Source organism: Neoarius graeffei, chromosome 26 (assembly GCF_027579695.1).
Source record: "Neoarius graeffei isolate fNeoGra1 chromosome 26, fNeoGra1.pri, whole genome shotgun sequence".
Taxonomy (NCBI): domain Eukaryota; kingdom Metazoa; phylum Chordata; class Actinopteri; order Siluriformes; family Ariidae; genus Neoarius; species Neoarius graeffei.
Window position 1 is genome coordinate 43,844,613 of NC_083594.1, and position 24,673 is coordinate 43,869,285.

The 24,673-nt window shown below is 42.0% G+C and overlaps 1 protein-coding gene across 1 annotated transcript in view; it reads right to left on the reverse strand.

The window, feature by feature from the left end:
- The window catches only part of kif21b (kinesin family member 21B), a 144,995-nt gene that overhangs the window by 11,564 nt on the left and 108,758 nt on the right, over window positions 1-24,673 (reverse strand). Inside the window, exons 27-29 of the mRNA XM_060910676.1 lie at window positions 12,988-13,124; window positions 9,588-9,768; window positions 5,886-6,050 (exon numbers count right to left, since the gene is read on the reverse strand). Of these exons, the coding sequence (XP_060766659.1) occupies window positions 5,886-6,050; window positions 9,588-9,768; window positions 12,988-13,124 (483 nt within the window). The remainder of the gene's footprint in view (window positions 1-5,885; window positions 6,051-9,587; window positions 9,769-12,987; window positions 13,125-24,673) is intronic.

Here is a 24,673-nt window from a genome sequence, read left to right on the forward strand (position 1 = left end):
TCCAGAGAACATCATCTGTGAATACAATTCACCGTGCCATCCGCCGTTGTCAGCTAAAACTCTAGTTCAAAGAAGAAGCCGTATCTAAACATGATCCAGAAGCGCAGACGTCTTCTCTGGGCCAAGGCTCATTTAAAATGGACTGTGGCAAAGTGGAAAACTGTTCTGTGGTCAGATGAATCAAAATTTGAAGTTCTTTATGGAAATCAGGGACGCCGTGTCATTTGGACTAAAGAGGAGAAGGACGACCCGAGTTGTTATCAGCGCTCAGTTCAGAAGCCTGCATCTCTGATGGTATGGGGTTGCATTAGTGCGTGTGGCATGGGCAGCTTACACATCTGGAAAGACACCATCAATGCTGAAAGGTATATCCAGGTTCTAGAGCAACATATGCTCCCATCCAGACGACGTCTCTTTCAGGGAAGACCTTGCATTTTCCAACATGACAATGCCAAACCACATACTGCATCAATTACAGCATCATGGCTGCGTAGAAGAAGGGTCCGGGTACTGAACTGGACAGCCTGCAGTCCAGATCTTTCACCCATAGAAAACATTTGGCGCATCATAAAACGGAAGATACGACAAAAAAGACCTAAGACAGTCGAGCAACTAGAATCCTACATTAGACAAGAATGGGTTAACATTCCTATCCCTAAACTTGAGCAACTTGTCTCCTCAGTCCCCAGACGTTTACAGACTGTTGTAAAGAGAAAAGGGGATGTCTCACAGTGGTAAACATGGCCTAGTCCCAACTTTGAGATGTGTTGTTGTCATGAAATTTAAATTTCACCTCATTTTTCTCTTTAAATGATGCATTTTCTCAGTTTAAACATTTGATGTCATCTATGTTCTATTCTGAATCAAATATGGAATTTTGAAACTTCCACATCATTGCATTCTGTTTTTATTTACAATTTGTACTTTGTCCCAACTTGTTTGGAATCGGGGTTGTAAGCTAAGAGAGATGAGACTGAGATGGTATGGGCACATCCTGAGAAGAGCCCAACTAGAGCATGTTGGAAGGAGAATGTTGAGGATGGAGCTGCCAGGCACACGAAAGAAAGGAAGGCCAAAGAGGAGATACATGGATGTGGTGAGAGAGGACATGAAAGTTGCAGGTCTGGTAGAGAAGGATGCAGAAGACAGGGAGCAATGGAGATGAAAGATCCGCTGTGGCGACCCCTAATAGGGAGCAGCCAAAAGAAGAAGCAGCTCTGCAGGTAACTCTTGCAGCTGTTGGTGTGAAAATGCATACATCTGCAATTGGAAAGAGATTGGACAAATTTGCCCTGCATGGGATGCACACTAGGACAAAGCTTTTGCTGTCTAAAAGGAACAGTAAAGCAATACTACAGTTTGCCAATGAAACATGATCTGGATAGACGAATCAAAGGTAGAGTTGTTTGGCCACAATAAGAGTACACGTGTAGCACAGACCAATGATGGCTTTTCAGGAGAAGATCCTCATACCAGCTGTGAAGCATGGTGGTGGAAATGTTATGGTTTGGGGTTGCTTCGCTGCCTGAGGGACTGGGAAGCTTGCATTCATTGATTCAACTATGATTGCTGAATCTTTTCAAAAAGTGCTTGAAGATAATATGAGGCCATCTGTTCAAAAGTTGAAGCTGAACTTTAAACATGATAAATGATCCAAAGCACATTAGCCAATCCACTAATGAATGGCTCAAAGAGAAGAGATGGAGGGTTATGGAATAGCCTAGCCCAGATTTGAACCCCATTTAAATGTTGTGGGGAGATTTGAAAAAGGCAGTACATGCAAGAAAACCCTCAAACATCTTGCAACTGAAGGAATTTTGCATGGAAGAGTGGTTAAAAATTTCAACAAGCCGAAGTCAGAGACTGGTGGACAATTATGCCAAACGTCTACAAGCAGTTATTTCCGTTAAATAGCTTCTGAAGCCAAGGGTGTACTTTCTCCACAGAAGAATATTACATATATTGATATTTTTGTTGGGCGGCATGGTGGTTAGCGCTGTCGCCTCACAGCAAGAAGGTCCTGGGTTTGAGCCCAGCGACCGATGAGGACCTTTCTGTGTGGAGTTTGCATGTTCTCCCCGTGCCTGCATGGGTTTCCTCCCGGTGCTCCGGTTTCCCCTACAGTCCAAAGACATGCAGGTTAGGCTAACTGGTGGCTCTAAATTGACCGTAGGTGTGAATGTTGTTTGTCTCTATGTACGGTATCAGCCCTGCGATGACCTGGCGACTTGTCCAGGGTGTACCTCGCCTCTCGCCCATAGTCAGCTGGGATAGGCTCCAGCTTGCCTGCGACCCTGTACAGGATAAGCGGTTACGGATAATGGATGGATATTTTTGTTGAATAAATTATTGAAAGAGCTCATTTTCCTAGTTGTTTTGTTCAGGTATATCACCTTTATCTGTAGGCACTGTATCAAGAGAATGAAGTGTGTGTTTGTTTAAATATGTTGAGAAAAGTCTACAATTTCCATGGGATGTACTTATTTTTCCACATGACTGTAAACATGCATGAGTATAGAGGCTAATTAGAGTTGCACAATTAATACAACTTTTAATAAGGTCATGTAGTTTGTTTCTTTAACGAATTAAAAATAACTAATTTGAAAGCTCCTTATTAACATAGTTCATGCATTTGAAAAAATAAATAAATAAATAAAAAGTCATCTTCGTGTTAATTGTTCATTAAATGTTCACATTGCCCATTTAAAAGATTCCCTTAATGTGACTGTCATTTTATTTTGATTTATCCATCCATCCATCATCCGTAACCGCTTATCCTGTGCAGGGTTGCAGGCAAGCTGGAGCCTATCCCAGCTGACTATGTGTGAGAGGCGGGGTACACCCTGGACAAGTCGCGAGATCGTCACAGGACTGACACATATGCCCCTTTTCCACCAAAGCAGTTCCAGGGCTGGTTCGGGGCCAGTGCTTAGTTTGGAACCGGGTTTTCTGTTTCCACTGACAAAGAACTGGCTCTGGGGCCAGAAAAACCGGTTCCAGGCTAGCACCAACTCTCTGCTGGGCCAGAGGAAAGAACCACTTATGTCAGCGGGAGGGCGAAGTTGTTAAGACCAACAACAATAACAAGACCGCGAAAGATTGCCATTTTTAAGTGATGAGAAGCAGCAGCTGTACAAACGCGAAGTCATCCATTATTATCATTATTGTTGTTGCTGCTGCTGATGCTTCTTCCATGTTGTTTTTGCTTCGATATTCATGCCAAGGTTTATGCAAACGTAGCGACGTAACGGACGTATACAACGACGTAACTGACGTATACAGCGACGTAACTGACGTGGCTTCCCTTAGCACCGTGAGCTATGGAAAAGCAAACTGGTTCTCAGCTAGCTCGCAAGTTGAACGAGTTGTGAACCAGCACCGGCCCCGAACCAGCCCTGGAACTGATTTGGTGGAAAAGGGGTAGAGACAAACAACCATTCACACTCGCACACATCACACCTACGGTCAATTTAGAGTCACCAGTTAACCTAACCTGCATGTCTTTGGACTGTGGGGGAAACCGGAGCACCCGGAGGAAACCCACGCGGACATGGGGAGAACATGCAAACTCCACACAGAAAGGCCCTCGCTGGCCACGGGGCTCGAACCCAGAACCTTCTTGCTGTGAGACGACAGCGCTAACCACTGCACCACCGTGCCGCCCATTTTGATGTACGATACTTTAAAAATTAATGCAATGTAGACTGTGAAAAAAGGCTGCTTTATGTTAATTTACTTAATAAAATGCAGTAAAACCGCTCTGTTCCTAAATTGCAAGCCAAAAAAAAAAACAGGATTATCTTTTTTTTTTTTGCCCATCTCCTGCAACCCACATACATGCTTTTATTATTATGACGCAGTAGGGATGTGTACGGATATGCAAATACCCAGCTAATCATTTGAGACTTATGTACGCAAATACCGAAATCACTATTCAGGTAATCTTTATGCCTCATGCCAACAAAGTCAGTGAGAATATATGAGGAGAAAAAAAAGGGGAAAGATAAGCCACATCTGGTAACATGTTACAAAGAGCAGTCCCATGTTGGTGTGAAAGACAGAAGTAGTAGTGTGTATCAGGGATGAATAAAGTAATTTATTTTTTTCGCGGTCCGGTTTCCATCAAATCCTGCGCTCTGATTGGCTGGCGAGCGGGGTTACGGTACCTCTTGAGACTCGCTCGTTCACAACAAACATAGTAGCAATTTTTGTCAACATTTTTTTCACATTTCTCAGGAGAATAGCATTAATTTTACATTATAGATAGCGATAACGACAGTGTTCACAGCGAAAGTGAGTTTTACTACCCTGAGGAAGAATCAATAAAATAAAACATTTCAGGAGAAAGCTAAAAACCTGTAACTGTTGCTAACGCCGAGCAAAAACATGGCTGAATCCTGAATGACTCAATTTTGTATAAATAGGGGACTACATAGGCAGCAAAATGTAGGGTTTTTTTTCCTGCTATGGAAGTGCACTCATATACCGAGGAGGAAGCCATTTGCATTACAGCCGTGAATGAGGATTCAAAATGGCAGCTCGGCTTTCCCTTTCGGGCGCTCTCATTTTCTGTTAGAATTTGGTAAAGAAAAAAATAAATATATTATTTACCAGCTTAAAGTGCCATTCCACCATTGGATGTATTCTTTGGCATAAAATACAATATATTTTATGACAACATGACTAGACAGAGAAATCTTTTAGCTTCAAAATGATATATCAAACATAATTTTTTGACAACGACAAGTATATTCATTTTGCGACCAAAGTCACCTACCCTTTTAATTTCCGCGCGGTAGTGAAACGTGATGTCATCGGCAGGTTCCCCTTCTTGTGTACCACGTGTCGGTCTATTTTTAGACCAGGAAACCCCCAAAGTGAGAGAGTCATTTCTCCTCGTATATGGGGGCCAAAAAAATCGCGAAAAATTTTGAGTTAATCTTTCAGTTAGCTAGATTTATTGGTATTAGCTAGATTTATTGGTATTATTTTTATCGCGTTCTATCCACCATTGCTGATATGTGCCACGTCACGTGGTACACAAGAAGGGGAACCTGCCGATGACATCACGCGCGGAAATTAAAAGGGTAGGTGACTTTGGTCGCAAAATTAATATACTTGTCGTTGTCAAAAAATTATGTTTGATATATCATTTTGAAGCTAAAAGATTTCTCTATCTAGTGATACCATTTATATATGTTGTCAAAATATATTGTATTTTATGCCAAAGAATACATCCAATGGTGGAATGGCACTTTAAGGTCGGTCCGTATGGTGAAATACCGTGACCTTGGCCTTGAATACTGACCTCGGCCCAGAGGGCCTCGCTCAGTACTTTCAAGACCTCAGTCACGGTATTTCATCATACGGACCTCCCAGCTGGTAAATCTCACACACACACACCATATATAGTTTGTTAATCCAAGGCTATTTTCAAACAACCAGTCCAAAAATATATACAGTAAGTGGATGCAGAGCTGCAAACTCTGACAGTTATTCACAAAGTTTGAGTTTTTAACCAACACCAGAACTCGAGCTGCTGCAGCTGACATTTAGTAAAACTGACGTTCATTAAACCTTTTGCTGCATGTTTAATATTTAATTATTTCTCTATTAGGTCTGTCAAACAAACATGTGGACGAAAGTTTAATTGCAGCAGATTGTGCCAAACTAAATATGTTTTCCTTCTCCTAGTGGCTAACCGCATATCCAGTCACCAAACTCTGTGAAGATTAAAATTAGCCAGAAGGCACGTCCTGATTGCAGCTATTAGAGCAAACCAGCATAATGCCACCTAAGAACACTCGTAATAGTCCTCTACAGCATCTGAAACGCTAACATAGCTAAGGAGTTCATGCTTGCAGGTCGAGCAGAGAGTTGCATACCTGTTGAGGTCCCAGGTTCGGACCGTGTTCCCTGCTGCAGCGTAGAGCACAGAGCCGGATGGGTTTAGAGCGATCTGGTTGATCTGATATTCGCCCTGGGCTGTGGTGATTGTGCGGGTGGTGGTGCCAGCACAGGCATCTCCTGAAACCACCTGACCTGAGGATCTAGAATCAAGAAAGGGGAGGAAAAGCAACCAAAGATTAAAAATGTATAGAATTATAACAGCATTATCAGAGATGGCGTTTATAGATCAGACAAATGATGTATGCTTCTGCAAAGATATATCTGCGAGAACATCAGGGCATCCCTAGCCTAGTAAACTAGACCCACCCGCCTAGCGGCCAAAAATATTTTTTGCCTAGCGAATGGGTCTAGCCTCGCACCATATAAACAAAAACACCCCGGGCATCAAATCGTGCCCGCCAATCACAATGCAAGGTTTTTGTTTGGATTCTTTGGGCGGGCTTTTGCAGGAGTGACGACAAAGCTGCGCAACGCTGGAGAAAGCGCAACAGGAAAGATGGCTACGGCTAGTGAACAGCGCGCGTTTGACTCCGCTTTGGAATCAGTTTTAGAAGAATTAGACTTGGAGTTTTCGTTGAAACATGAGCAGGAAGAGGCTCTCCGCTCATTCCTTTTCAAGAAGGACGTTTTCGCTGTTTTGCCGACCGGCTATGGCAAAAGTCTGATCTACCAGCTGGCTCCGCTCGTAGCCAAAAGGATGGGCTAGTTTGTGCAGTATGAAGAATTAATAAACAGCTTTGAAACATTACTTTTTGATTGTTTCTTATTATCCCGTTATTTTAAATTTAAGGGAAATTATTTCACCAAACACCACTAAATAAAAACTCTCAAAAACAGTTTAAGCAAACCCTAGAAAAACACTTGGAAAAAAAATGTGTAGGTGGTACAGACTCCAAACTTGTGGTCATTATCTCCAAACTTCTTAATATCTAGAACCTGTTTATTAATTAATACGCATTTTGAAAAATTATTTATTTCAAGGCCTCCCCCACTGCTTTCTGTCGCTCTGACTACGTCACAGTCACTGTTGCGCTGATTGGTCAGAGCGTTGGCCTATACGCACAGAGACAGTTTGAAAGACGGCGGGTTGTTCCTCCTACCCGCTTCGGAAATGTCTACGGATCGAGGCCAGACTAAATATTCACATTTAGTCTGGCTTGCCAGGCTAGGGCATCCCATAAAGTGAATTCATATTTGTGCATACCATAAGACTGGCCACTGGGGGCAGTGTCACATGATTTTTTTTTTTAACTACAGAAACAGAAAACAGCCTTGAAAGCCAAAAATAAAAAGTAGGGGTTCATGTTTCACAGTAGGAATAAACATTAAAGACAATATGACTATAACCTTATTTTATAAATTGCTGGAGGGAAAAAAAAATCGTGTGATTATATACCAAGTCTCACGGAGTGCATTCCTGAAGCATTTTCACTCATCTGTATCAAGTGGCTCACGTATCAAAGCATTTCAATCTACAACCCCGATTCCAAAAAAGTTGGGACAAAGTACAAATTGTAAATAAAAACGGAATGCAATGACTTACAAATCTCAAAAACTGATATTGTATTCACAATAGAACATAGATAACATATCAAATGTCGAAAGTGAGACATTTTGAAATTTCATGCCAAATATTGGCTCATTTGAAATTTCATGGCAGCAACACATCTCAAAAAAGTTGGGACAGGGGCAATAAGAGGCTGGAAAAGTTAAAGGTACAAAAAAGGAACAGCTGGAGGACCAAATTGCAACTCATTAGGTCAATTGGCAGTAGGTCATTAACATGACTGGGTATAAAAAGAGCATCTTGGAGTGGCAGCGGCTCTCAGAAGTAAAGATGGGAAGAGGATCACCAATCCCCCTAATTCTGCACCGACAAATAGTGGAGCAATATCAGAAAGGAGTTCGACAGTGTAAAATTGCAAAGAGTTTGAACATATCATCATCTACAGTGCATAATATCATCAAAAGATTCAGAGAATCTGGAAGAATCTCTGTGCGTAAGGGTCAAGGCCGGAAAACCATACTGGGTGCCCGTGATCTTCGGGCCCTTAGACGGCACTGCATCACATACAGGCATGCTTCTGTATTGGAAATCACAAAATGGGCTCAGGAAGATTTCCAGAGAACATTATCTGTGAACACAATTCACCGTGCCATCCGCCGTCGCCAGCTAAAACTCTATAGTTCAAAGAAGAAGCCGTATCTAAACATGATCCAGACGCGCAGACGTCTTCTCTGGGCCAAGGCTCATTTAAAATGGACTGTGGCAAAGTGGAAAACTGTTCTGTGGTCAGACGAATCAAAATTTGAAGTTCTTTATGGAAATCAGGGACGCCGTGTCATTCGAACTAAAGAGGAGAAGGACGACCCAAGTTGTTATCAGCGCTCAGTTCAGAATCCTGCATCTCTGATGGTATGGGGTTGCATTAGTGCGTGTGGCATGGGCAGCTTACACATCTGGAAAGACACCATCAATGCTGAAAGGTATATCCAGATTCTAGAGCAACATATGCTCCCATCCAGACGACGTCTCTTTCAGGGAAGACCTTGCATTTTCCAACGTGACAATGCCAAACCACATACTGCATCAATTACAGCATCATGGCTGCGTAGAAGAAGGGTCCGGGTACTGAACTGGCCAGGCTGCAGTCCAGATCTTTCACCCATAGAAAACATTTGGCGCATCATAAAACAGAAGATACGACAAAAAAGACCTAAGACAGTCGAGCAACTAGAATCCTACATTAGACAAGAATGGGTTAACATTCCTATCCCTAAACTTGAGCAACTTGTCTCCTCAGTCCCCAGACGTTTACAGACTGTTGTAAAGAGAAAAGGGGATGTCTCACAGTGGTAAACATGGCCTTGTCCCAACTTTTTTGAGATGTGTTGTCATGAAATTTAAAATCACCTAATTTTTCTCTTTAAATGATACATTTTCTCAGTTTAAACATTTGATATGCCATCTATGTTCTATTCTGAATAAAATATGGAATTTTGAAACTTCCACATCATTGCATTCTGTTTTTATTTACAATTTGTACTTTGTCCCAACTTTTTTGGAATTGGGGTTGTAATTAGCGTTTAAATCCGCAGTTCAATCATGGAATGGCAGATGCTTTTGATTTTTTTTTTTTTTTTTAATTTGAGTTGATATTGTTTACATCACAATGTATACCGTGTCTCTTGGGAGGATGTCAGAAGAAAAAAAAAAGAAAAAGAAGAAACTATGCAATGCTGCAGCATTAAACTGGCCATTATAATGAGCTACAGTTAATATAAAGCCTCACACTTCACATTCATCATCATCATGATATACGATATCATCATCGTTACTGTATAATGGATTTATTTACAGAAATCTACAATGTGAATATCTGGTCTCTTGCGAAAGCTGTACTGCATGCATTCTTGGTTTATATCAATAAAATGTTATAAACATATTATTGTTGCAACTGAAAACAGAACACAGTCGCAGGAAGCTCAGATTAGGTAAGAGCTTGTATTCAAGGTACAGGACATCAGAAAGACGTCAGCTTTTTTGGCTACTTGACAAACTCGTCCGATTTCTAAGTCTAAACATTTGGCTCACGGCAAGAGTTTTGTCCATATGCTGTAGTCGCTTCTGTAGTTGAACATGGTTGGGATCATCTGAGCCCTCAGGAGGCACTCACGTGAAGGTGCGCACACACTTGGCAGAGTCACGGATGTCCCACACTTTGATGAAGGACGTGGAGACGGTAAAGACCAGGCCGGAGCTGCTGCAGTATTTGACGGACACCACGTTATTGGGATGTCCCCTCAGTGTCACTATTTCCTGCCCAGTCACCAGGTTCCACATCTTACACGTGCGGTCTGTGGGCAAAAAGAAGATTGGTGAAAAATTTTATCATAATTTGCAGCCATAGCTATTTCCATTGTTATTAAAAAAAAAAAAAAAAAAGGATTAGTATGCATAAATCTGTGTGGGTGCATAAATATCTTTATCGGAATAGTATTAAGCCTAGCGCTGCGTTCATGTGCTATGGGAAGATGATATTTTCCAGTTGGGAAGTGGTATTTACCAGTGTGTTGTGTTCACATGCTTTTGTTGACAAATTAAAGATGGTGGACCAGATTCAGAATCAGGCCTGTTACTTGGCTAAAACAAATTATAGATTGCCTTGTTCATCAGCTGCAGCAGGAATATGAGTTATCAAAATAATGCTGAATATTTCCTGATCATGACAAGTAGAGATTTTCTTAACACATTGAATGCCACGCAGTTTTTGGAAATTTGGCTGTAGCCACAATGAGAGTAGCCAGTATCTAGATCATTGTTGGCGTTCTTTGGACAGCCATAGAATATTTCGTATTAGGCTATAATATACATATTATAATAATATAATATACATAACACGACTCGTTTAAAAGGTGAGTGTCAGCTTTCCGTAGGTGAAAACCACTTCTTTCTTGGTTCATAAGCTAGTCTTGTACCGCTCGCCGCCATGCTGAAAAGGTTAAAGTTCATCTCGTCTCGGCAACTCGTGTATCAAAATTTTCTACGAGTTGCCCAGTGGAAAATACCACAAGAGGGGGCGTTCATGTGTGCTTTCCATGTCGGCGTTTGGTATTTACCATAATTCCCATAGCACATGAACGCACTATAGGTCACAACCGGACGTACGATTTTTTGGCCGTGCGATTTTTGGCGTTTCCCAAATCGCTGCGTTTTTTTTGTTCATGGAGAAAGACGCACGTTGGCCGTAAGTTTGTCTTGCAACCTGAAAAAAACGTAAGCGCCCGTAGAGTTTGTTTGACATGACAAAGAACCTCTGCGGCTGGTCTACGGCTCGAAAATCAGCACGTCACACGCGCGCCCTCCGTGTGTTTCTTGCGTTTTTTGCATGTAGACCGGCCGTAGAAGCACGTACGGCCGGTTGTGACCGAGGCTTTAAATGGTCATTCAGACTATAAATAAATGTCTGCATGCAATTTTGAAAACCCTTTTACCTCATCACATAAAAGCCCTTGCTCATTCATAAATGTGCTTGTATCCCTCTTTCGGAGCACAACCTGTTCTCTCGAAAACCTCCATTATCTTTTATGCTCAGCTGGGTCGGCACGTTGAACCGAACAGCCTGAACAGACCCAGTGAACAGCACTAATGCAGCCATCTATAGCTCCATAATCCGTATGGTTTAAAAGCAAACAAGCAGCATGCACCATCAGCCCTTATTATGACGATGGGCTCTACTAATGCTACTGGATCCCCAGTCCACAGCACCGGAGAGATCAAGGGGGACAAACTACATTTCGCCTTAAAATCAGTGACTTCCTGTTTCCAGAACATTTATTGCACGGTGTTGAATATTGAGTCTTTCCTGGAATAATGAATATCTACAGACTGGCCTAACTACTGCCAGGGCTTTGAACCTGTTCAAGGAACGAAAACGAAAACCGGGAACTTTTTCTATTTCACATGGAACAGAAATGAAACCAGAAACTTTATTATTTTTTATGTTCCGGAACAGAAACGCTTATTAAAAATAATGTAACCGGTTAATACCGGGTTTTATTTCGTTCCTCAAAGTTTCCGTAGCCTACAAATAAAAAAGCCATTCTTCTCCTGCGCAAGTTTCTATGACCCGCTGGGGTTCACTTCCTGTGTGACGTTCGCTAACTGAATGGAGAGAGCGGGAAGGTGGACTACTATCACATCTCCACGTGATAATAAGTAAGTGCATTACTGAGTGTCTGAGCAAAGAAGAGCCTGAACGTTGCAACCGCCCTATTGGCTGTTTGTAAAAATGTATCAATTGTTGCCCTTCCCACGGGAATCATCGCGGGCTCGAGAGACGAGACCTGACGAGTTAGTTCGTTGGTAGCAGAACAAAATGTCTGGACACAAATCGGGTTTTCAGAAAAGGAAAGAAAATAAACGGAGGGTCGAAAATACAAAAAAGGAGGCAGAAAATGCAAAACGAGTTTTAAGGTAGGACAAATGGTTACTTTTCTGAGGCAGCCCGCCGTGGCTGCAGGCTTTCAGTTGTCTCATTGAATGGTTACTTTTCTGAGGCAGCCCGCCGTGGCTGCCTGCAGGCTTATTTATTATAGCCCATTTAGTTAAAATAGTTGATATAAAATGTTTATAGTTATAGTTATGTGATGGTTGTCCTGATTTAGACTGGTGTTTGTTGTTGTTTTTTTTATGGGGGGGGGGGTTGCGCGATGTTGCACCCGGGTCCAGATTAGGGCAGAACCGGCCCTGGCTACATTTCAGGTGTAGTTTGTTTTATGTATGTATGTACTTGCATAGATGTGTACTTGGTCTTCCAATATGGCGCCTAACAAAATCTCGCGGCGCGGTGACGTCATGCGGTAGCCCTCTATAGGGCCTGACTAGCCTTTGGTAACACACTAAACGAATTATCTTTCATTTTTGGCACTTTTTCTGTTTGTGTAGATGGGAAGACATACTGAGAATCCAAATCGCCAACATTTGAAATAATAATTGTTTTGAATTATTTCTTGTCTTATTTAATGAAGGTTGTAATAGAATTAGCCTACATTTGGCTTAAGCTGGATGAGACAGAGACATAATTTTATAGCCATTTGTTAAACAGCTGACAGGGAACGTAATTAACCGTTCCGGGAACGAAATTTTTTTGTTCTAACCGGTTCGGGAACGTCTATTTAATGGTGGAACCCAAAACCGGAAACGTTAAAATTCCGTTTCTGTTCGGAACGAACCAATAGGAAAAAAATTCTGGTTCAAAGCCCTGACTACTGCACTAATTTAATCAATGAAAAAAAAATCTTCAAAAACTGGTTTTTGGAAGAAAAAAAAAAGCCAGACTGTTCCTTTGGATGGACTGTACATTGGTTCACATGCCCTTCTTCAACAATTGTTCCGTTCTTCAGAGGATTTGTGCATAATATGAGGCGGCTGAGAAGTTCAATAAGACAAGCAGACTGTGGATCGAAAGCATGCAGAGAATTCAAACCAAATTGATTATCTGGCTGTGTACAAGTTTGTTCTTGAATTAAGTACTCTAGGAAATGAAAGGAGAGGGTGTGTGTGCACGTGTGTACCTTTGGATCCAGTAAACAGAAGCTCATCAGTAGCGTCAAGGCAGAGCACAGGCTTGGAGTGTCCCTCGGCCACAGCCACACACTGCAGAGGAGCCGTTCTGCCCCCTTTCAGCCCTGCCATGGGACTGATCACACCCCTGCACCGAGATACACACATTCAAAACTGCACTAATAGGCAGGATGTGCATGCAGAAAGTTGGCAAGTAGTGTGTTTTGACCGATTTTGCTTTTGTGTCAACGCATTACAAAGTCTAGCAGACCTTTCCCCCAAAGCCCCGCCGTTCCCCAGCTCCTCTTCCAAACCTCCGTGCTCCGTTCTCCTCCAACTCTGCAGAGTTCATTATCAATATTGCGCTCCTTAATCTGCTTCATCAAACACCAGCTGGGCTTTGTGTGACAGACAGCAATCGACCAAAACAATGAAAGTGCTTTCATATCCGAGGCAGGTGCTAATTAAGGCCTGCTGAGCTGTTTCTCGAAGCAGCGTGGTGATGATCAGTAGAACTGAAGAAAGGTAGTGTAGAAACTGTGACTGGACTGATATTTGAGGCTTAATTTCCAAAATTAAACTAGCAGAGGTTTCGTTGCTACTGGCAAAGAAGGAAGTGTCAGGATATCTGGGCCAGCAGCCAGAGTTTGCCTGTAGCTATGCAGATTTAGTCATAACTGAAATACGAGTTGAAAGATGCCAGGGATCATGACTGTCTGTGATGAGAAATCATGGTAATTAAAGAGCATGATTGCAAACAAAGGACAAATGAGTATCTACGAAATGGAAGGATGCTAGTTTTACATATTATGAATGAGTGTTTATTTCTGCATTTGTGACTGGGAATTACTTAAAGAGAGAAGGCGTGTACTAGTGGCGTAAGCAGGAAATTAATTTCTGTGCGGATATTAACAAGTGATGATGGTATAACGTTCCGGCACCCATATTAAAAACATTTGCAGAAGACAACTTCATGACAATTCCATTGAAGATTATTAAAAATATGATGGTCGCAATCCCAGAAAAGAAGAGGAAAAAAAAAAAGCCTCATTGAGGCTGTAGCTCATACCGGCCCCTGTTGTTGAGTGGGAGTTTGAAATCCGATCAATCCTGCGGGAGGAGTAGCGATTTCTGCGAAATTGCATATGACCCTTCTGTCGCCTCATCCATGGCAAGTGGCGCCACCTGGTGAACAACTCTTGTCGGAACATGTCTTTAGAGCCTTCTGGGTGAGTTCCAGTGAAAACGTCCCCGCCGAAGAGTAGTGTTTAATGTGATGGGTCACCCAAAAAATTTCAGACGCCCATAAAATCGTAAATATGACAGATGGCACCACCATCTTGACAAGTTTTATGCACACCCACCTGGGGAACACTGTACGCGAGTTTGATCGAATTCCGATCAACCCTGTAAGAGGAGTAGCGAGTTTTGTAAATCGTGGACGGACAACGGATGATCGCATAAGCTCATCTGGCCTGGCCTGTGGCCGCATGAGCTAAAAACAAGTCTGCTATACTTTTCCTTTGGAGTATAGCTAGCTAGTGGTTTCAAACAGAAATCGGGGGAAATGCATGATTCTGAGAGCAGCTGGAAGCCAATACGATGAGATTCTACAAAATAAGGGACGCGTTCATTTGATATGTCGTCCTGAAGATGACTTTTTACATCGACTCTGAGTTTAAATATAGTGCAATTACTGTGCTATGCTTTTGTGCTTCTTAAGTAACTACGAAAAATATGACCATGTGAAGACAAATATGATACTTTTACAGGCTTGCTTATTTATTTATTTATACCTCCATAAAATATTTGCTGGAGTCAGCCACTGCCTTCCCCCCCATTTACAGACTGAACTTTAGCAAGCTGCCCTCCAATTACACATCACAGCCATCACATCACCTCTCTGGCAGCTCCACACACTTCAGACCCGTCGAGCCTTCAACATTCGCATCCAGTTGGCTTCACACTGCCTTAGCTCTAGTTGCAGGTCTGAAACGATTACGATTAGAAATGAGGCAGCCAGACAAGAGGCAGTGAGGGTTACTCGCTTCCATTTCAAAGGATTTTGACCCATGATGTCGGTGCTTTATGCTCTGTTGCAGGAATGACAGAATTAGCATGACACCTGCCACGCATGCTTGCATCAAAACATGGGCAGGACAAGAAGCACAACGCTACTGGCAGCAGCTCTTTGAATAGCACAGAGTTTCTGATTTAGCTCTAACCTAAAACTTCACATCTGTCTTAAAACGATCGGATGGAGCACTATGAAATGACACGATGCGCCATGACAGCTGGCAGTCTGGGTTTCTGCGTAGAGTTCTGACGAACCTGAGCCAGAGGCAAAACGAGAGGCTCCATCACAAAACAACTGTTCAACACAATTCAGTGTTTTGAATTACAAAAGGGAGGTCACTGTCTTCGTAAAACGGCCGGTGCGAAGTCTTTTATTGAGTCCTCGAGGGACAGCACTAATAAAAGAGGGGGTTGTTTTCACATATCTGTTCATGTGCTGTGTGTTTTGTTCTTCTATCCATGTTCCAAGGAACATCTGAGGTAGCAGAAGAAAGAGTAATTTCCCACTGAAAGCTATGAGAAAAGTAAAAACGAAGCAAAACCAAAAAGAAAGCACCAACTGTCAACAAAACTTACTAATAGTTTAGTTTTGTTTTGTTTTTTTGTCGTCAAACCTTTCCTGGTTCGAAAGCTTCGCATCTTGCCTCCTAGAGTTTTCGGAGCCAATTAGCCCACATACTTCTATGGAATCCATGAGAAACTTGGCAGAGCTTAACAGTCCTTCTCTCCACTCTGCAAAATAACGAGGATCTCCTTTTGAGTCTGGCAGCATTCCCGGCATGTCTGGCCTTGGGCCATTCTCAGTCTCTGGGAAGCCGTCCGAGTGAGACGGAAACGGAGTGAGAGATTCAGCGCAGAAAAAAAAAAATTGGTCTCCGGTGAGTGAACGTAAAGGCTTAGCTGCTCTGCGTTCCTAATAATGGCTGAACCACCATTCAGGGAGAACTGGACAGGTGAATTGCTGATTAAAGAGAAAACCAGGATATCATGGCTTAGGGAGGAGCCTGAGGAATTTTTATGGCAATTAGGGTGGTAAAGAACTGCCTGATGAGGACCACGGACTCTCTGGCCACTCGTTCTTGCAATGGCGGCAGCACAATGCATAAAATTATACAGATACAAGTCAAGAGCTTCAGTTTACATCCAGGCTAGGGTTGTTTTTGCAATCTTCAACTGTCCATGTGTTTACTGTAGCCTCCGATTCCTGGGCTCGGCTGTCAGGACTGAAAGCTGATGTCCACCTGAAGGTTTGACATGCTGCGGGATGCTTTTATGTTTACCACGGTTGTGAAGAGTGGTTATTAGTTGCTGGAACCTCCCTGAACCATTCTAACCATTCTTCTCTCTCTCTCTCATCAACAAGGCATTTCCGCCCACAGGCCTGCTGCTCACTGGATGTTGTTTGGTTTTCGCACCATTCTGTGTAGAGACTGTTGTGCATGAAAATCCCAGGAGACTTTATAAAATACTCGAACTAGAGCCCTGCACTCCCGCAGGACTCCCGTGGGACTTGCGGGACCCGCCGCAAAGCAGTGTGGTGCGGGACAAATTTTGAAAGCTCATTGCGGGTGCGGGCGGGACCGGAAGTGCACATATGCACGCGCGGGCGGGAGCGGGAGTGCACATATGCGGGTGCGGACGGGGGCGGGAGTGCACATATGCGGCGCGGGCGGGAGCAGTGATAAGCTGCAGTCCCGCTAACTAAAAACATGTTTGAAATAAAATTTATAAATTATTAATTTATGTCCATCATATATAATTTGTGCTGGATATTTTATTTGGCATTAATAAAAACATTTTAAGATGCCTAAATTTGCAGAGAGAGTCAGATTGCCAGATTGAGTGAGGAATGGCATCTTAAATTTGCAGGAAATCCTTTGATAACTCTAATGACTCGCAGTTCACACCCAGGTAGCAAGAGAACCATGAGTGAAGTGACTTACTGCTTGCGTTAGTCTACAACTCTAATCAGAGAGACAGGTTACACAGTGATGGTAGGCTTGACTCAATGCTATCCCAGAAATCCTTCCTGTAATATGCAAATGTGGCTGTCCAATCAGAGGCGGCCAAATGTGCATATTACAGGAAGGATTTCTGGGATAGCATTGAGTCAAGCCTACTGGCACTGTGTAACCTGTCTCTCTGATTAGAGTTGTAGACTAACTCAAGCAGTAAATCAATTCACTTCTCTTACTAGCTCTGCTTTGCAATAAAAAAAAAAACACCATTGGTACAAAGCAAGCCCATTCACTTTATGCTGATCAGAGAATTACAATAGTTTCTCATGTGATAAAAATGTGCGATTCGCGATTAAATATTTTAATCGCTTGACAGCACTAATTATTATTATTATTATTATTATTAGAGACACTACATGCTGAATTCAGAAACAAGGTAAATAATAACAAACGTGAACGTGAGCTGTAGATATTTATGCTCAAATCCACTCAAAGTAGGGGGCAGGGCACCATCACGCTGTGTCAAGACAAGAACTTTCCTGAGAAATAACGCGAACGTCTGCATCATGCGGGATTTGCGGGCGGGAGCGGGACAAAATATGGCAGGCGCGGGCGGGAGCGGGACTGAAAATCATAATTTTTTTGTGGGTGGGAGCGGGACTGAAAATCATAATTCTTTGCGGGCGCGGGCGGGACTGCACAATGCGGGCGCGAGCGGGACTGAAAAATCCGACCCGCGCAGACCTCTAACTCGAACTGAACAAAACACCTGGCGCCAACACCACATTTCCCCCCCTCATTCTGATGTTTGACGTGAACTTTAACTGAAGCTCTTAATTTGTATTCGCATGATTTTGTGTGTTGTTCAGCTCCCAAATGTTCGGCTGACTGTAAACGTAACTGTACGAATGAAGAAGGGTGCAGGTGAGGATGTATTTTAAATTCAATTTTCTCCATGGACACCATTATTATGATCATTTCAGAAGGTTTAAGAAATTTGACTATGATCTCAGGAATATCCACTACACTAGTGCAGTGTAGTGTTATGTATTGTGATCAAATGGCCTATTTGATATTACATGGTACAATTCCTGCTGGAGAGATAATGCTGAAATAAGCGTCTGTGAAAACACATGGTCTGAGTATTGTGTTGCCTCGACAGCACAGACACATAGGACGCTAATGGCTAATCAGCTCATTTGACCCTGCAGGTGAGTAACGATAGTGAAGCAGAGTCATATAGTCATGTGGTGTCTTTTCAGGTCTCGCCGTTTGCCAAAATCACACTCGCACGAGCACGCCCACGAAGCCCAGGTGTAGTGCCATGCTGAGCAATAATCCTCTTGAACAGGCACACACACACAGAGAGCACAGTGTCAAAAAAAAAAAAAAAAAAACTCTACATGCAAACACTTTCATCCTAAAATCTAATCCAGTGAAATAATATAGCAAACCCACAGCACATCAAAAAAAAAAAAAGCCACAAAAATCATTTTCTAAATCAAATCTTCATGCAGCACTTAAATCAAATCAATGCAGAGTGAGCTCGTGGCTATGAAACAGAAAACTGGTGGGTTCTCCATTCTGCCTCAGCCGTCAGCAGGAGGGTGAGGGTGTGATGAAGCAACACGTTTAGTGAATAACCAGAGGGAGGGGGGAACCATGGTGTGAATGAACCTTATCGGACCGCTGCTTTAATGATGTTCGTTGCGGTTTGTAAAATAAAAAAGACGATCGGGAATCAAACACAAACACATGCAGATCTTTCTGACATGTCGTTTTGAGAATAAGCCGTTGTTTTCGAGGAGGGAAAAAACTGCAAAAGGGGGTTATTCCATGCTCCCCATGTTTTGTCACAGTACCATTAGTTTCTAATGGGATAACGAGAGCTTCTTGGCAGAAGCAAGAAAAATGCGATCACAGTGTTATGATAATAGGGCTATGAAGGTGACGCGAGATTATACTGCAGGCTCGATTAGATAAGGTAAAGTAAATTATGTGGCACGCTAGAGCAGACCGTGGGCTTTGAATGAGCCGATTTACAGCAGTCTTGCCTACTGAGAGTAAAAAATAATAATAATAATAATAATAATAATAATAATAATAATTGTGCGGCGAGAATCAGCTTTTCGAGTTAACAGCCTTAAATATGTTGTCGACTCACATTAAATGGGCCAACAGGTTGTCTGTTGCTAACATGTTGTCAACTAAACTGTCCTCCTTACCTCATACTAATGAATTTTAAATCAACAGGTCAAAATCAATTCAAAGTAATTACCAATTAATTGTATGTTCTTTACTTTAACGAGGTAAATTGGGGTCCGACGGGTTCATGGACACACTAACATGTCTGACGTTACAGTTAAAACGCAGGGAGATAACAGTACTGCTTGGGAAATTTAATTACTTCATAAACATCTCTTATTTGTACTCGCACACCTACAATAAAATAAAATAAAAAAAGAAAGGATTTTACATTTTAAAAAAGGTTCAGATCATAAGGTTCATTCAGTGCTGGGCTTCACAATAAACACAGAACAGAAATGGGGGGAAAAAAGGGAGGGGCCAGCAAAGTGTGGATACAGCATGCTCAAACAGTGGCCACACCCTCTACACAAATGGTCTGACAGACCAATCAGGCAACAAGGGCGGGGAAGGGGGGGGGAAGAAAAAAAAAAAAGAGATAGAGAGAGAGAGAGAGAGAGAGAGAGAGAGAAAGAGAGGGAGAGAGAGAACAAGACAGTCAGACAGAGAAATCTACCTGAGGACCTCCGATAGAGAGGAGTCGCTGTCATCGGACCTAAAGGGCAGAACAGCAGCAGGGTTAGGGGAGGGTGGGCGGAGTCAGTTACAGAGAGGAGGAGGAATTTGTTTTTTGGAATAAAAGGTAAGCAGATAGTGGAAGGAGAAGAGAGGGAGGACTTGACAGGAAAGTGCATGTAGAGTTGGTCAGGAAGGGTTAAAATGATATCCGACTGGACATCACAGGAAGTGGAGCCCACTCTTGGCTGCAATCTTTAAAACATTTGCTCCGGCCCTCCAAACTCCCACTGTAAAACACCGATGAGCCTCAGGAAGCTTTGCTTTTTAATAAAAAAGCTCAGCGTTTTATTTCATACTTCAATCCTACGGTGTGCTTTTGAAGCGCTTCAATTATACACGTTGCACAAAAGTGCACCGCGTGCTCAAAGACTTTCAAATGAGGTCTCGCTAAGAGATCTAGAGTCGGTTGAACTCACACTAGACAAAAACGACCATGAGAAACAGGAGCAAATGTTTTACTGGAACAAAATTTTAAAAAATAATAATAATAATAAAAATAAAAACTGGGAATAACTGACCGAACAGAAGTGGTGCTCGATTTCACCCAAAAAAAAAAAAAAGTTTTTCAGCCTTATCAACTTGACTAGGTACAGAACTAATAACATTTCAGCTCTGCAATGGATAACGACATTTCCTGGTCTGACCATTAGAGAGAGAGAAGAGGAAAACAAAAAAAAAAACAGCGAGCCTCCACCATGTTCTGCTCTGAGGATTCATTCTGGTGCCACAGCTATAAAAGTCCATATTAAATATTGATGCAAGCCAATTAAGCTATTCTAATCCACAGTACTGAAGGTGCACACACTGGGCCTCAATCAGCAGTGTTTTAACAAAGCTGTGCGTCATTGTTTTTGTAACAAAGTTCTTGTTACATTTTGCAAAAAAACTTTCAGTAATGCTGATTTTCCTCATATTCATGCACACATGTTGATGAATAATAAAATCAGCCATAAAGCGCAGCTGATTTACGTGACGTGACACTCAGAAAACTCCAAAAATAAAAATAAAAAGCACATCTTAAACGCAGCATTTACTAAAACTCTAGTTCTTATTTGGTCATAAATAAATAACTAGTTTTATTTGTCTACGTTTATGGATTTGTTCTGAATTGCTTCCGCCATCAATATAAAATAAATAAATGAGGTTCACAAAATGATCGAATCTGTGTAGCTCACAGAGGTGGACAAAGTAGCCAACTTCATTACTTAAGTCAAAGTACAGATCCCACTGGTCAAATGTTACTCCGATACAAGTGAAAGTTGTCCAGTCAAATTTGTACTTAAGTTAAAGTACTTGCTTTTAAAAATACTTAAGTATTAAAAGTATATTTTCTGTCAACGCATCGTTGTATTATTGCCACAACGCTTACAAAACCCAACGCCGCTACCAAAGACAGAAATGTGAATTCTCAAAATGAACGCGTGCTGTGCCGTCATGGTGGTTTAATGTTAAGTTAGCTAGTCAGTGAAGCTCCACCCGACGTGCTAGCAAACTCTTTTCAAACTCGAAATCATATTGGGTAGCTAACGCTACTAGAAAAGAAAGATTTCTACATTCTGTTTATCTGGCAAGATTATGCGAAATCATACACTACCCGTTCAAAAGTTTGGGGTCACCCAGACAATTTTGTGTTTTCCATGAAAAGTCACACTTTTATTTCCCACCATAAGTTGTAAAATGAATAGAAAATATAGTCAAGACATTTTTCTGGCCATTTTGAGCATTTAATCGACCCCACAAATGTGATGCTCCAGAAACTCAATCTGCTCAAAGGAAGGTCAGTTTTATAGCTTCTCTAAAGAGCTCAACTGTTTTCAGCTGTGCTAACATGATTGTACAAGGGTTTTCTAATCATCCATTAGCCTTCTGAGGCAATGAGCAAACACATTGTACCATTAGAACACTGGAGTGAGAGTTGCTGGAAATGGGCCTCTATACACCTATGGAGATATTGCACCAAAAACCAGACATTTGCAGCTAGAATAGTCATTTAGCACATTAGCAATGTATAGAGTGGATTTCTGATTAGTTTAAAGTGAGCTTCATTGAAAAGAACAGTGCTTTTCTTTCAAAAATAAGGACATTTCAAAGTGACCCCAAACTTTTGGACGGTAGTGTATTTCTGAAAGGACTTCAGATAAGTTAACGTTATTCTGTTTTTACATGCTAACTAAGAGTGTCCAAGTTAACTAGCTATGTGTAAATGTTAGCTATGGACAAGGCGATGGCAACTTGGCGGGCAAATCCATATCAAGTCATTTGACTAACCAGACTGCACAGCTATTGCAACGTTATCGCTAGCTCTAAAAGCACAGACAACTTCGTTGCAAGCTTTCTTTTGGAATAAAATGTTTATATCCCTCAATATGCTTCCGCAGGTTGGACGGCGAGTTTTTGTAGGCCGTGATGTGGTTCATTTTCGGCAAACAAAGCAAACATTTAAAACGAAACGAATCTTTAATCCTTTCAGAAAACCGAAACATGGGTTCTAGGTATGGCCATGAGTGCGTGCGTTCCCCAGAAGAACCGCCTCCTTCCATTCTGCCCTCAACTGATCGTGTTTAAATAATGCTGCTGAGAAATCACCGATTTTCCACTTTCAAAGCCACTTCATAGTAACGAGTAACGAGGACCTGGACAGAAATGTAGTGGAGTAAAAAGTACGATATTTGCCTTTCAAAATGTAGTGAAGTTAAAGTCATAAGTTTCCAAAAATAAAAAAATACTCAAGTAAAGTACAGATACTCAAAAAGTGTACTTAAGTACAGTAAATGTACTCCGTTACTGTCCACCTCTGGTAGCTCATTGCTAAAAGTAGGATTTGAAGTCAATAAATTGGGGTTTATATTTACGTTAGGATCTCCTCACATACAAATTTACACAAACTCAGGAGGAGATCTCATAGCGTACATTGGTCCCGCCCAAACTAGGCGGATCTTCATGAATACCAGCTTTCTTGCGTAAATGCTTCTGCGACTGTTTTTACAAACAAATTGTTTCGCATCAAGCTTGATAAATGAGGCCTGGTGAGAATCGTTTAATTGTACAGAAACCGCAGCAGTGCCAGACTGTTCCTGCAGAACATTTTGAAACAGTTTCACAAATGGTCAAACCAGGCTAGACAAAACAGCCGATCCTTACCAGGTTCACCTTTCTGCTTTATACCTCTTCCACATCCTGAATTCTAATTCTAAGTGCCGTCACATAATTTAAAATTTCTCATTCTGCCGAAGATCTGATAAGGGTCGTTGCATGCTGGCCTGTGTGATAAGCGTCTGCCCCAATGAACTTGTGCAAATGGCAGATCTACGTGAAGGGAAGCTCAAGCACACGGGGTGAGATCTTGAACCCTGACGAAAACAATTCAGGAAACTGGCAGCCACCTCTGAACAAACTAAAGGTTAATGAAGAAGTGTCTTATCTTCCATTTTAATACACCACCACTAATCAGTGAACATTAATCAACATGCATACACACAAAGGAAGAAATGAAGAACTGTGAATTTAAAAGAAAAAAGAAAAAAAAAGTGGTGATACAGGGCTGGTCCAGGACTTGCTCCTGTTCCTTTAGTCTTTCCCTAATTATACGGACGACTCATAACTCTGCATGTGAAGTTGTCAAGCATCCGACGTCTGTCTCCACGTGAAGCCAAAATGTGTGACGCTTGCACTATTGTATCACTTCCTACAGTATTCGGCTGACTGACGGTATAATAAAAACAAAAAACAACAACAGAACACATCACAGCACAAAGACACTCGATATATTATATTAAGTAAGAAATAAAACACTTCTGAGCCATGCTGTTATCGGAAAATAAAAATCAACACGGTAGTCTGATGCGGCCGGACACGAAGCAGAGTTACTGCGACAATCCTGACGTTGATTATTTTCCAATGACTGCATGTTATGAGGTGTCTTATTGCTCTTATACCACGGCAATACGCTAACGATTACAATTTTAAGGTGACGCGTCATATTTTTAACCATTTATCATAAAATCACTTACAATATATAACAATCATTCCCTTGCCAGCTCCTGTTTATACTCGTTTTACACTGGAGACTTCTTCATAAACGTTAAACAAACGTCTCCAGATAGACCCCTTTCACTGACGTCACCCGAAACTGGAAGTAAACAGACCCTGCGCCATATTGGAAGACCAACAAACTCGTGATTAGGGGGAAATAACGGCAGCGGTATGTGAACCCACGAGAATAAAGTGGAGTGGTAAACGACTTAAACAAACAAATCTGAGCTGTTTTATTTATGATTTATTGGCCCAACAGCAGACTTGAAAGAAACCTGTGTGAGACTTGGCAAAAAACTGTGGATATAATGGATAAGTCTGTGCATGATCTGCGGACACTTTGAGGTAAGCAAACGCAAGAAATTCAGATTTAAAACATGTTAAATTGGCCCCAAGTTGATAACTGTATGAGGAGCAAGCCTCCCAGACTTCTACAATTTAATAATAATAATAATTTATGGTGGTTTGGGGCTTGCTCGCTGCTGCCAGGTTGGTTGTTGAGTAGCCTGACTGTTTTTTTTTTTTTCTTGCGTGTGGTATCATTGTTGACGCGAGGTTGTTTTTTGAACATGCCAATGCGGACACGATTTCCCCTGATGAGTTATGACTTCAGACGCGATGCGTGTGTGGAGTCCGCGTGATATGTGCGCAAGATAGGCTTCTCATGTGTTTGGAGATCCGCGCTCCGAGACAAGCGCAAGCACCCCAAGGGAAAAAAAAAGGGACCCCCCGAAAATATCGGCATAGTTCGAACACTGAGGCCAAGTTTACATTAGACCGTATCTGTCTCGTTTTCTTCGCGGATGCA